This window comes from Oncorhynchus gorbuscha, linkage group LG14 (assembly GCF_021184085.1).
Source record: "Oncorhynchus gorbuscha isolate QuinsamMale2020 ecotype Even-year linkage group LG14, OgorEven_v1.0, whole genome shotgun sequence".
Taxonomy (NCBI): domain Eukaryota; kingdom Metazoa; phylum Chordata; class Actinopteri; order Salmoniformes; family Salmonidae; genus Oncorhynchus; species Oncorhynchus gorbuscha.
Window position 1 is genome coordinate 82,574,945 of NC_060186.1, and position 14,396 is coordinate 82,589,340.

The 14,396-nt window shown below is 45.4% G+C and overlaps 1 protein-coding gene across 2 annotated transcripts in view; it reads left to right on the top strand.

Moving 5' to 3' along the window:
• The window catches only part of nbas (NBAS subunit of NRZ tethering complex), a 284,978-nt gene that overhangs the window by 133,429 nt on the left and 137,153 nt on the right, over positions 1–14,396 (top strand). For both annotated transcript variants that reach the window (XM_046299129.1, XM_046299130.1), the window contains exons 33-34: positions 1,274–1,387; positions 11,915–12,072. In XM_046299129.1, the coding sequence (XP_046155085.1) occupies positions 1,274–1,387; positions 11,915–12,072 (272 nt within the window). The remainder of the gene's footprint in view (positions 1–1,273; positions 1,388–11,914; positions 12,073–14,396) is intronic.

A 14,396-nucleotide genomic window follows, 5' to 3' on the forward strand; every position in this document is an offset into this window, starting at 1 on the left:
TGGCACACAGGGGAAGAGTTTAACCGTGGCACACAGGGGAAGAGTTTAACCGTGGCACCAGGGGAAGAGTTTAACCGTGACACCGAGGGGAAGAGTTTAACCGTGACACCGAGGGGAAGAGTTTAACCGTGACACCAGTGTTTCTCTGTCTCCAGGTGGAGGTATAAGGGTCTAACCAGTGTTTCTCTGCTTCCAGGTGGTGATGAGTGGAGGTGTAAGGGTCTAACCAGTGTTTCTCTGCTTCCAGGTGGTGATGAGTAGAGGTATAAGGGTCTAACCAGTGTTTCTCTGTTCCAGGTGGTGATGAGTGGAGGTGTAAGGGTCTAACCAGTGTTTCTCTGTCTCCAGGTAGAGGTGTAAGGGTCTAACCAGTGTTTCTCTGTCTCCAGGTGGTGATGAGTGGAGGTGTAAGGGTCTAACCAGTGTTTCTCTGTCTCCAGGTGGAGGTATAAGGGTCTAACCAGTGTTTCTCTGTCTCCAGGTGGTGATGAGTGGAGGTGTAAGGGTCTAACCAGTGTTTATCTGTCTCCAGGTGGAGGTGTAAGGGTCTAACCAGTGTTTCTCTGTCTCCAGGTAGAGGTGTAAGGGTCTAACCAGTGTTTCTCTGTCTCCAGGTAGAGGTGTAAGGGTCTAACCAGTGTTTCTCTGTCTCCAGGTGGAGGTGTAAGGGTCTAACCAGTGTTTCTCTGTCTCCAGGTGGAGGTATAAGGGTCTAACCAGTGTTTCTCTGTCTCCAGGTGGTGATGAGTGGAGGTGTAAGGGTCTAACCAGTGTTTCTCTGTCTCCAGGTAGAGGTGTAAGGGTCTAACCAGTGTTTCTCTGTCTCCAGGTAGAGGTGTAAGGGTCTAACCAGTGTTTCTCTGTCTCCAGGTAGTGATCTGTCTCCAGGTGGAGGTGTATAAAGGGTCTAACCAGTGTTTCTCTGTCTCCAGGTGGTGATGAGTGGAGGTGTAAGGGTCTAACCAGTGTTTCTCTGTCTCCAGGTGGTGATGAGTGGAGGTATAAGGGTCTAACCAGTGTTTTCTGTCTCCAGGTGGTGATGGGTCTAACCAGTGTTTCTCTGTCTCCAGGTGGTGATGAGTGGAGGGTAAGGGTCTAACCAGTGTTTCTCTGTCTCCAGGTGGTGATGAGTGGAGGTATAAGGGTCTAACCAGTGTTTTTCTGTCTCCAGGTGGTGATGAGTGGAGGTGTAAGGGTCTAACCAGTGTTTCTCTGTCTCCAGGTGGTGATGAGTGGAGGTATAAGGGTCTAACCAGTGTTTTTCTGTCTCCAGGTGGTGATGAGTGGAGGTGTAAGGGTCAGGTGTTCTCTCTACTAGCTCAACAGGCTCTTCAGGCGCTGGACTACAAGACCTCCTACATACACTGTCAGGACCTCATGGCCTCAGGTGGGTTACATCGCTGTAGTAATGTTGTAGTGGCGTTGTAGTGGTGTTGTAGTGGTGTTGTAGTAACTGTGTAGTGTTGTATTGCTGTAGTGGCGTTGTAGTAACGTTGTAGTAACTGTGTAGTGTTGTATTGCTGTAGTGTTGTAATGTAGTAACATTGTAGTAACGTTGTGTTGCAATGCTGTAGTAACAGTGTTGTAGTAACATTGTAGTAACTTTGTTGTGTTTTATTGTTGTAATGTAGTAACATTAGTAACGTTGTGTTGCAATGCTGTAGTAACGTTGTAGTAACTTTGTTGTGTTTTATTGCTGTAGTGTTGTAATGTAGTAACATTAGTAACGTTGTGTTGCAATGCTATAGTAACATTGTAGTAACGTTGTAGTAACTGTGTAGTGTTGTATTGCTGTAGTGTTGTAATGTAGTAACATTGTAGTAAATGTAGTAACATTGTAGTAACGTTGTAGTGTTGTAATGTAGTAACATTGTAGTAACGTTGTGTTGCAATGCTGTAGTAACAGTGTAGTAACGTTGTAGTAACGTTGTAGTAACGTTGTAGTGTTGTATTGCTGTAGTGTTGTAATGTAGTAACATTGTAGTAACGTTGTAGTGTTGTATTGCTGTAGTGTTGTAATGTAGTAACATTGTAGTAACGTTGTGTTGCAATGCTATAGTAACAGTGTTGTAGTAACTTTGTACTCGTGGTATTGTAATGTTGTGGTAAATTTGGCAGAAAGCCCTGCCTCCAGCTGTTTGCTTAGAAACTCTAGCGACAGTAAGGAGGCCTGCGTCTTGTGACCGTAGCGTACGTGTAGGTATGTACGGCAGGACCAAATCAGAGAGATAGGTAGGAGCAAGCCCATGTAATGCTTTGTAGGTTAGCAGTAAAACCACCTCAACAGGAAGCCAGGTTTGATGGGCCAGCGCTGGCGTAATATGCTATTTTTGGGGGGGTTCTACTCAACATTCTATCAGCTGTGTTTAAAACTAACTGAAGTTTATTCAGTGCTTTATCCGAGTAGCCGGCGAGTGGAGCATTGCAGTCGACTAACCTCGAAAGCATTAGCTCCTCCGCATCATTTTTAGACAAAAGGTTTAGGGGGGGGGGGGGGGGTCAGGGTCTAACTCAGAGGTCCTTCAGTTTTTTGTTGTTGAGAGGACTGTACAACCATCGAGATTAATTGTCCACCAGCGTCTCTGTTTTGTCCGACTTTAAAAGTAGAACATTTACTGCCGTACACTTCCTCATGTCTGAAAGACAGACTTCCAGGGTAGTGGACGTTTGGGTAGGACATTTTGGAGCTGCACCATGCATAGTAGTGGACGTTTGGGTAAGACATTTTGGAGCTGCACCATGCATAGTAGTGAACGTTTGGGTAGGACATTTTGGAGCTGCACCATGCATAGTAGTGGACGTTTGGGTAGGACATTTTGGAGCTGCACCATGCATAGTAGTGGACGTTTGGGTAGGACATTTTGGAGCTGCACCATGCATAGTAGTGGACGTTTGGGTAGGACATTTTGGAGCTGCACCATGCATAGTAGTGGACGTTTGGGTAGGACATTTTGGAGCTGCACCATGCATAGTAGTGGACGTTTGGGTAGGACATTTTGGAGCTGCACCATGCATAGTAGTGGACGTTTGGGTAGGACATTTTGGAGCTGCACCATGCATAGTAGTGGACGTTTGGGTAGGACATTTTGGAGCTGCACCATGCATAGTAGTGGACGTTTGGGTAGGACATTTTGGAGCTGCACCATGCATAGTAGTGGACGTTTGGGTAGGACATTTTGGAGCTGCACCATGCATAGTAGTGGACGTTTGGGTAGGACATTTTGGAGCTGCACCATGCATAGTAGTGGACGTTTGGGTAGGACATTTTGGAGCTGCACCATGCATAGTAGTGGACGTTTGGGTAGGACATTTTGGAGCTGCACCATGCATAGTAGTGGACGTTTGGGTAGGACATTTTGGAGCTGCACCATGCATAGTAGTGGACGTTTGGGTAGGACATTTTGGAGCTGCACCATGCATAGTAGTGGACGTTTGGGTAGGACATTTTGGAGCTGCACCATGCATAGTAGTGGACGTTTGGGTAGGACATTTTGGAGCTGCACCATGCATAGTAGTGGACGTTTGGGTAGGACATTTTGGAGCTGCACCATGCATAGTAGTGGACGTTTGGGTAGGACATTTTGGAGCTGCACCATGCATAGTAGTGGACGTTTGGGTAGGACATTTTGGAGCTGCACCATGCATAGTAGTGGACGTTTGGGTAGGACATTTTGGAGCTGCACCATGCATAGTAGTGGACGTTTGGGTAGGACATTTTGGAGCTGCACCATGCATAGTAGTGGACGTTTGGGTAGGACATTTTGGAGCTGCACCATGCATAGTAGTGGACGTTTGGGTAGGACATTTTGGAGCTGCACCATGCATAGTAGTGGACGTTTGGGTAGGACATTTTGGAGCTGCACCATGCATAGTAGTGGACGTTTGGGTAGGACATTTTGGAGCTGCACCATGCATAGTAGTGGACGTTTGGGTAGGACATTTTGGAGCTGCACCATGCATAGTAGTGGACGTTTGGGTAGGACATTTTGGAGCTGCACCATGCATAGTAGTGGACGTTTGGGTAGGACATTTTGGAGCTGCACCATGCATAGTAGTGGACGTTTGGGTAGGACATTTTGGAGCTGCACCATGCATAGTAGTGGACGTTTGTGTTTCCCGAATGACATCACCGTGAGGTAACATGCAGTGCCTTCGGAAAGTATTCAGACCCCTTGACTTTCTCCACATTTTGTTACGTTACAGCCTTTTTCTATAATTGATTAAATAAATAATTAACTTACACTAAAATGGTTAAATATTGTTTTTGCATCAATCTACACACAATACCCCATAATGACATCACATTAACCCATAATGACATCACAATACCCCATAATGACATCACAATACCCCATAATGACATCACAATACCCCATAATGACATCACAATACCCCATAATGACATCACAATAACCCATAATGACATCACAATACCCCATAATGACATCACAATACCCCATAATGACATCACAATACCCCATAATGACATCACAATACCCCATAATGACATCACAATACCCCATAATGACATCACAATACCCCATAATGACATCACAATACCCCATAATGACATCACAATACCCTATAATGACATCACAATACCCCATAATGACATCACAATAACCCATAATGACATCACAATACCCCATAATGACATCACAATGCCCCATGATGACATCACAATACCACATAATGACAAAGCAAAAACAGGTGCAAATGTATTAAAAATAAAGAACAGATACCTTATTTGCATAAATATTCAGACCCTTTGCTATGATACTCGAAAAATTGAGCTCAGGTGCATCCTGTTTCCATTGATCATCCTTGAGATGTTTCTACAACTTGATTGGAGTCCACCTGTGGTAAATTCAATTCATTGGACATGATTAGGAAAGGCACACACCTGTCTATATAAGGTCCCACAGTTGACAGTGCATGTCAGAGTCAAAACCAAGTCAATTAACCTTGTCGGAGTGGGCACCCTGATTCTAGTTTGTGAGCTAGGCAGGCTACTACTGCCTGGGAAGATCTCCCCACTGGAATTCTGAGGTAGGGGAGCGGGGGAATCTATCAAATAGCACACCTCTAACTTTGTACAGTACTAATGCAATTAGTAAAATCAGTCACGCTACGAAATGCTACCGAATCAACCACAATTAATTCATAATTCTGTGAATATACAGTTTCACAGACATATTGTTTTTTTTTCTGGTTTGTGTGAATTCGTTATAAAACCAGTCCGCACACCAGGGTGAATTGATTCAGTCTCGACTCTTGTTTGACGCACTGCTTTGCTTTATCTTGGCAAGATCGCAGTCGTAAATGAGAACTTGTTCTCGATTGGCCTACCTAAAAAGGTGAAATAAAATAAAAAAATAAACATATTTATATAGTTTTAAATGGTAGTCTTTATTTGTGTTCCAAATGTCTGAATAAAAATTAGTTAGTGCAGGATGGTGCTTTTTCTGGGGTGTTTGGGCGCTGAAGGTTGGGTTTGTGGGGGGTTTGGGCGCTGAAGGTTGGGTTTTTGGGGGTTTGGGCGCTGAAGGTTGGGTTTTGGGGGTTTGGGCGCTGAAGTTTGGGTTTTGGGGGTTTGGGCGCTGAAGGTTGGGTTTTTGGGGGTTTGGGCGCTGAAGGTTAGGTTTTTGAGGGGGTTTGGGCGCTGAAGGTTGGGTTTTGGGGGTTTGGGCGCTGAAGGTTGGGTTTTTGGGGGTTTGGGCGCTGAAGGTTGGGTTTTGGGGGGTTTGGGCGCTGAAGGTTGGGTTTTTGGGGGGGTTTGGGCGCTGAAGGTTGGGTTTTTGGGGGGGTTTGGGCGCTGAAGGTTGGGTTTTTGGGGGGGGTTTGGGCGCTGAAGGTTGGGTTTGACAGAACCGCCACTGAACAGGGGAGAAGGGATTTTCGTCAGGGAGGTGAACAAGAACCCGATAGTCACTCTGACAGAGCTCCAGAGTTCCTCTGTGGAGATGGGAGAACCTTCCAGAAGGACAACCATCTCTGCAGTACTCCACCAATCAGACCTTTATGGTAGAGCGGCCAGACGGAAGCCACTCCTCAGTAAAAGACACATGACAGCCCACTTGGAGTTTACCAAAAGGCACCTGAAGAACTATCAGACCACGAGAAATAAGAGTCTCTGGTCTGATGAAACCAACATTGAACTCTCTGGCCTGAATACTAAGAGTCACATCTAGAGGAAACCTGACACCATCTGTCTCGGAGCTCTTCGGACAATTCCTTTGACCTCATGGTTTATACTCTGAAATGTACTGTCAACTGTGGGACCTTATATAGACAGGTGTGTAGGTGCCTTGCCAAATCATGTCCAATCAGTTGAATTTACCACAGGTGGACTCCAATCAAGTTGTAGAAACATCTCAAGGAGGATAAATGGAAACAGGATGCAGCTGAGATCAATTTCAAGTCTCATAGTAAAGGGTCTGAATACTTATGTAAATAAGATATTTCTATTTAGATTTGGAAGACATTTGGACAAAATGTGCAAAAATCTGTTTGCTTTTTCATTATGGGGTATTGTGATGTCATTATGGGGTATTGTGATGTCATTATGGGGTATTGTGATGTCATTATGGGGTATTGTGATGTCATTATGGGGTGTTGTGATGTCATTATGGGGTATTGTGTGGAGATTGTTGAGGGAAAATGTTTTATTTAATCCACTTTAGAATAAGGCTGTAACGTAACAAAATGTGGAAACAGTCAAGGGGTCTGAATACTTTCTGAATGGACTGTATATAGTAATGTTATCAGTCTGTCTAGATAGTGGAAACAGTCAAGGGGTCTGAATACTTTCTGAATGGACTGTATATAGTAATGTTATCAGTCTGTCTAGATAGTGGAAACAGTCAAGGGGTCTGAATACTTTCCCAATGCATTGTATATCCAAATGGGATTTAAGTTATAATACATCAACCATGACTGATTTGACAAATATTCACTTTGTTAGATTTGTTGAATGTGCACCAATCCAGCTTCCTGTCCCCTCAGTCTGCGTTCCATTGACATTTTTACCACATCTATCCCCATTACCTCCCTGATCTATCCCCATTACCTCCCTGATCTATCCCCATTACCTCCCTGATATATCCCCATTACCTCCCTGATATATCCCCATTACCTCACTGATCTATCCCCATTACCTCACTGATCTATCCCCATTACCTCCCTGATATATCCCCATTACCTCCCTGATATATCCCCATTACCTCCCTGATATATCCCCATTACCTCCCTGATCTATACCCATTACCTCCCTGATATATCCCCATTACCTCACTGATCTATCCCCATTACCTCTCTGATATATCCCCATTACCTCCCTGATCTATACCCATTACCTCCCTGATCTATACCCATTACCACCCTGATCTTTCCCCATTACCTCCCTGATAGATACCCATTATCTCCCTGATATATCCCCATTACCTCCCTGATCTATCCCCATCACCTCACTGATCTATCCCCATTACCTCACTGATATATCCCCATTACCTCCCTGATCTATACCCATTACCTCCCTGATCTATACCCATTACCTCCCTGATCTATCCCCATTACCTCCCTGATCTATCCCCATTACATCCCTGATCTATACCCATTACCTCCCTGATCTATACCCATTACCTCCCTGATCTATCCCCATTACCTCCACATTACCTCCCTGATCTATCCCCGTTACCTCCCTGATCTATCCCCATTACCTCCCTGATCTATACCCATTACCTCCCTGATCTATACCCATTACCTCCCTGATCTATACCCATTACCTCCCTGATCTATACCCATTACCCCCCTGATCTATCGCCATTACCTCCCTGATCTATACCCATTACCACCCTGATCTTTCCCCATTACCTCCCTGATAGATACCCATTATCTCCCTGATCTATCCCCATTACCTCCCTGATCTATCCCCATTACCTCACTGATATATCCCCATTACCTCACTGATCTATCCCCATTACCTCACTGATATGTCTCCATTACCTCACTGATATATACCCATTACCTCCCTGATATATACCCATTACCTCCCTGATCTATACCCATTACCTCCCTGATCTATACCCATTACATCCCTGATCTATCCCCATTACCTCCCTGATCTATACCCATTACCTCCCTGATATATACCCATTACCTCTCTGATATATATATCCATTACCTCCCTGATCTATCCCCATTACCTCCACATTACCTCCCTGATATATCCCCATTACATCCCTGATCTATACACATTACATCCCTGATCTATACCCATTACATCCCTGATCTATACCCATTACATCCCTGATCTATACCCATTACCTCCCTGATCTATACCCATTACCACCCTGATCTTTCCCCATTACCTCCCCATTACCTCCCTGATCTATCCCCATTACCTCCCTGATCTATACCCATTACCTCCCTGATCTATACCCATTACCTCCCTGATATATCCCCATTACCTCCCTGATCTATACCCATTACCTCCCTGATATATACCCATTACCTCCCTGATATATACCCATTACCTCCCTGATATATACCCATTACCTCCCTGATATATACCCATTACCTCCCTGATCTATACCCATTACCTCCCTGATCTATCCTCATTACCTCCCTGATATATACCCATTACCACCCTGATCTTTCCCCATTACCTCCACATTACCTCCCTGATCTATCCCCATTACCTCCCTGATCTATCCCCATTACCTCCCTGATCTATCCCCATTACCTCCCTGATCTATACCCATTACCTCCCTGATCTATACCCATTACAGAGTTCTCCCTGATCCATACCCATTACCTCCCTGATATATACCCATTACCCTCCACATTACCTCCCTGATCTATCCCCATTACCACACTGATCTATACCCATTACCTCCGGGATGCTGACATTCTAGGCAGAGTTCCTCTGTCCAGTGTCTGTGTTCTTTTGCCCATCTTAATATTTTCTTTTTATTGGCCAGTCTGAGATATGGCTCTTTCTTTGCAACTCTGCCTAGAAGGCCATCGTCCCTGAGTCGCCTCTTCACGGTTGACATTGAGACTGGTGTTTTGTGGGTACTATTTAATAAAGCTTCCAGTTGAGGACTTGTGAGAGGCATCTGTTTCTCAAATCATCAACTAGTCTAAAGAAGGCCAGTTTTATTGCTTCTTTAATCAGAACGACAGTTTTCAGCTGTTCTAACATAATCGCAAAAGGGTTTTCTAATGATCAATTAGCCCTTTTAAAATGATCAACTTGGATTAGCTAACACAACGTGCCATTGGAACACAGGAGTGATGGTTGCTGATAATGGACCTCTTTACATCTATGTAGATATTCCATTCAAAATCAGCTGTTTCCAGCTACAATAGTCATTTACAACATTAACAATGTCTACACTGTATTTCTGATCAATTTGATGTTATTTTAATGGACAAAAAAAAATGTGCTTTTTCTTTTTTTAAATTTAAAGAAGCTACTTTCTAAGTTACCCCCAAACTTTTGAACGGTAATATTCTTGGATGTGTAGTGTCAGCGTTTGCTGCTGGCGTGTCATATGCCTTACTTGGCTAATCTTGCCAATGAAAAAATAAATAATTAAAGTAGTTGGCAATATCAGTGGGTTTTTGTGATGAATGAGCCATCTGATATAATAAATGATGGAGCTGAATTTGCCTTTTTCCCCAAAATGTCATTTAAGATGCGCCAAACCTTTTTTCTTCTCTCATTATTTCTGTCATTCATCTCTGTTTCATAGTGTGTTTTCTTCTTTTTATTCAGTTTAGTCACATGAGTTCGCAACTTGCAGTTCGTTTGCCAATGGGTTGTTCAGACAGACTTATCTGCCATTCCTTTTGCCTCATCCCTCTCAACCACACAATGTTTCAATTCCTCATCCCTCTCAACCACACAATGTTTCAATTCCTCATCCCTCTCAACCACACAATGTTTCAATTCCTCATCCCTCTCAACCACACAATGTTTCAATTCCTCATCCCTCTCAACCACACAATGTTTCAATTCCTCATCCCTCTCAACCACACAATGTTTCAATTCCTCATCCCTCTCAACCACACAATGTTTCAATTCCTCATCCCTCTCAACCACACAATGTTTCAATTCCTCATCCCTCTCAACCACACAATGTTTCAATTCCTCATCAATCCAATTCTTCATCAATTTAACAGTTTTTACAGTGATTGTTTTTAATGGGTGTGCATGCTCATTATTAACTGCAGTGAATGACTTCATAAATGTCGGCCTGCACAGCCTCGGTGGCACCAACGAACCCCCCCCCCCCCCCCCCACACAAGGAAAACAACTGGGAGCGACGTCACCGTCGTCATCAATAATGCTTTCAATTTGACTTTTGCCTTCAAAAGCAGCTCAAACACATAAGGAATACAGTATAGCCATGGAACTCTACCATGGAACTCTACCGGGCATTATGATGCATGCTTTAGAATGCCCTTCAAGACCAATCAGAAACGACTATTCAACAATGCCATGGAACTCTACCGGGCATTATGATGCATGCTTTAGAATGCCCTTCAAGACCAATCAGAAACGACTATTCAACAATGCCATGGAACTCTGCCATGGAACTCTACCGGGCATTATGATGCATGCTTTAGAATGCCCTTCAAGACCAATCAGAAATGACTATTCAACAATGCCATTGTATAAAGCGTTTTAACCTTTTATCAGTGGCTTTAATGCACGGGAGTAACACTGTAGCGATGGTGGACTAGGAGGGAGGGAGGGAGGAGAAGAGGGAGGGAGGAGGAGAAGAGGGAGGGAGGGAGATATGGAAACAGGCAGGAAGACAGAAATAGCGTGGGATAGAATGAGAGATAAAAGAACGAGGAGAGAGGAGGGGAGGAGGAGGGATGGAGAAGGAGAGGGAGGGAGGGAGGTGTCACAGACAACTTGTCTGAGGAGATTGTGTTGCGGTGTTTTCTTAGGCTTCTTAACAAATAACACTCTATTCCCTATATAGTGCACTACTATAGACCAGAGCCATATGACACCCTATTCCCTATGTAGTGCACTACTATAGACCAGAGCTCTATGACACCCTATTCCCTATATAGAGCACTACTTTAGACCAGAAGTCCCTGGGCGTTGGTAGACGCCCATAGGGCCCTGGTCAACAGTAGTGCACTACCCTATGGGCCCTGGTCAACAGTAGTGCACTACCCTATGGGCCCTGGTCAACAGTAGTGCACTATCCTATGGGCGGTGGTACACTACCCTATGGGCTCTCTCTCTCTCTGTGAGAGCCGGGACTCTCTCTCTCTCTCTCTCTCTCTCTCTCTCTCTCTCTCTCTCTCTCTCTCTCTCTCTCTCTCTCTCTCTCTCTCTCTCTCTCGCTCTCTCGCTCTCTCTCTCTCTCTCTGTGAGAGCCGGGACTCACTCTCTCTCTCTCTCTCTCTCTCTCTCTCTCTCTCTCTCTCTCTCTCTCTCTCTGTCTCTCTCTCTCTCTGTGAGAGCCGGGACTCTCTCTCTCTCTCTCTCTCTCTCTCTCTCTCTCTCTCTCTCTCTCTCTCTCTCTCTCTCTCTCTCTCTCTGTCTCTCTGTCTCTCTCTCTGTCTCTCTGTCTCTCTCTCTGTCTCTCTCTCTCTCTCTCTCTCTCTCTGTCTCTGTCTCTCTCTGTCTCTGTCTCTGTCTCTGTCTCTGTCTCTGTGAGAGCCGGGACTCTCTCTCTCTCTCTCTCTCTCTCTCTCTCTCTCTCTCTCTGTGAGAGCCGGGACTCTCTCTCTCTCTGTGAGAGCCGGGACCTGGTTGGAGGAGGCAGTCTACATTTACATGTTAATCATTTAACAGACACCCTTATCCCAGAGCCACTTACAGGAGCAATTAGGGTTAAATAGTTGGTCTTATGCTATTGTGACATCTCCCCTTCCTCTACAGGTTATGGTGATGGCTGGGAAGTGTGTAGCCTGCTTGGACAGTGTGAGGGGTACATGGACCTCAGGGCTCGCCAGGAGCTGCTGGCCTTCTCTTTGACACACTGCCCCCCCGCCAGCATCCACCCCCTCCTGGCTGCCTCTAGTGACCTACAGACCCAGGTAACTCCAGACCTTTACCCTCTAGACCATGTGTCAAACTCAGTCCTTGGAAGGCCAATTGTCTGTGGGTTCTGTGGGTTTTCAGTCCTCACTTGATTGATGAATTAAGGTCACACTCAGCCCTCCATGGAATGAGTCGTTGTTGTCCTTGATGATATTGTTGGCCTTCCTGTGACATCGGGTGCTATAGGTGTCCTGAAGGGCAGGTAGTTTGCCCCCGGTGATGCATTCGGCAGACCGCACTACCCTCTGGAGAGCCCTGTGGTCGCAGGCGGTGCAGTTGTCGTACCAGGCGGTGATACAGCCCAACAGGATGCTTTCAATTGTGCGGGTTTTAGGTGCCAAGCCAAATGTATTCATCCTCCTGAGGTTGAAGAGGCGCTGTTGCGCCACCTTCACCACTCTGTGTGGGTGGAACATTTTGTCCGTGAAGTGTACGCCGAGGAACTTGAAGCTTTCCACCGTCTCCACTGCGATCCCTTCGATGTGGATAGGGGGGTGTTCCCTCTGCTGTTTCCTGAAGTCCACAATCATCCCCTTTGTTCTGTTTGACGTTGAGTGAGAGGTTATTTCCTGTGGACATCTGCTCATTGAACAATCATGGGCATTACGATGGAGTTGGTCTCCCTTTGGAGCTCTTCTGTGAAGACCATTAGATGTTTTTCCCCGCAGAAATGTTCAAACAATACAAATTATAACATTTATTCAAAATGGCAAGTGTTGTCTCTACATCTTTCTGGTTCCTGTTGGTCCCCTGGTTACTCTATATTCCTGTTTGATAGCGTTTATTTAAGTGTTCATGTCCGAGAAGCCGGTGTTTGGAGGATATATTGGCACGGGTGTTAGGCCCACACTGCCAGGTCTCATCGTTGTCGGTGATCAGGCCTACCACTGTTGTGTCGTCAACAAACTTAATGATTGTGTTGGAGTCGTGATTGGCCTCGCAGTCGTGGGTGTACGGGGAGTACAGCAGGGGAATAAGTACACACCCCTGAGGGGCCCCTGTGTTGAGGATCAGCATGGCAGATGTGTTGTTACCTACCCTCACCACCTGGGAGGGGTGGCAGCTTGTCAGAAAGTCCAGGATCCAGTTGCAGAGGTATGTGTTTAGTCCCAGGGTCCTTAGCTTAGTGATGAGCTTTGAGGGCACTATGGTGTTTAACACTGAGCTGTAGTCAATGAACAGCATTCTTACATAGGTGTTCCTTTTGTCCAGGTGGGAAAGGGCAGTGTGGAGTAGATTGTGGATCTGTTGGGGCCGTATACGAATTGGAGTGGGTCTAGGGCAGGGCTGTCCCTGTTCCTGGAGAGCTACCATCCTGTAGGTTTTTATTCCAACCCTAATCTAGCACACCTGATTGTAATAATTAGCTGGTTGAAAAGCTGAACCATGTTACAACTGTGGTTGAAGCGAAAACATACAGGAAGGTAGCTCTCCAGGAACAGGGTTGGACACTCCGGAGTTTCTGGCATGATGGTGTTGATGTGAGCCTTGACCAGCCTTTCAAAACTCGTCATGGCTACCGACGTGAGTGCTCCAGGGCGGTAATCGTTTAGGCAGGTTACCTTCGCTTCCTTGGGCACAGGGACTATGGTGGTTTGCTTGAAACATGTTGGTATTACAGACTCGGTGAGGGAGAGGTTGAAAATGTCAGTGGAGACACGGTGACAGTTGGTCCGCACATGCTTTGAGTACATGTCCTGGTAATCCGTCTGGCCCAGCGGCCTTGTGAATGTTGACCTGTTTAAAGGTCTTGCTCACATCGACTCACCTACACAATACTCTATAAGAATGTGATCACACAGTCATCCAGAACAACTGGTGCTCTCTTGCATGCTTCAGTGTTGCTTGCCTCAAAGCGAGCATGAAAGTCATTTAGCTCGTCTGGTAGACTCGTGTCACTGGACAGCTTATGTCTGGGTTTCCCTTTGTAGTCCGTAATAGTTTTCAAGCCCTGCCACATCTGACGAGCGTAGGATTCAATCTTAGTCCTGTATTGACGCTTTGCCTGATTGATGGTTGGTTCTGATGGCATTGCGGGATTTCTTTGAAGCGTCTGGATTATTGTTCTATTCCAGCCTGTGCAAAACAGTCCTGTAGCATCTATGTCATCTGACCATCTGACCATCTGCTCTAATGTGGAGGCAAGTCGGCAGCAGGCTTCGGATTGGTTAGATAATAACAGTAGGCTACACCAACATTAGTTTACATTCATTCCATTCATATAAGTGTGAAAATGAATTCCCAGCACTGGGCTTCGAAGTCGCAATGATCAGAGCTGAATAATGCTGCTCCCTCATTCTCTCCCTCATTCTCTCTCTCC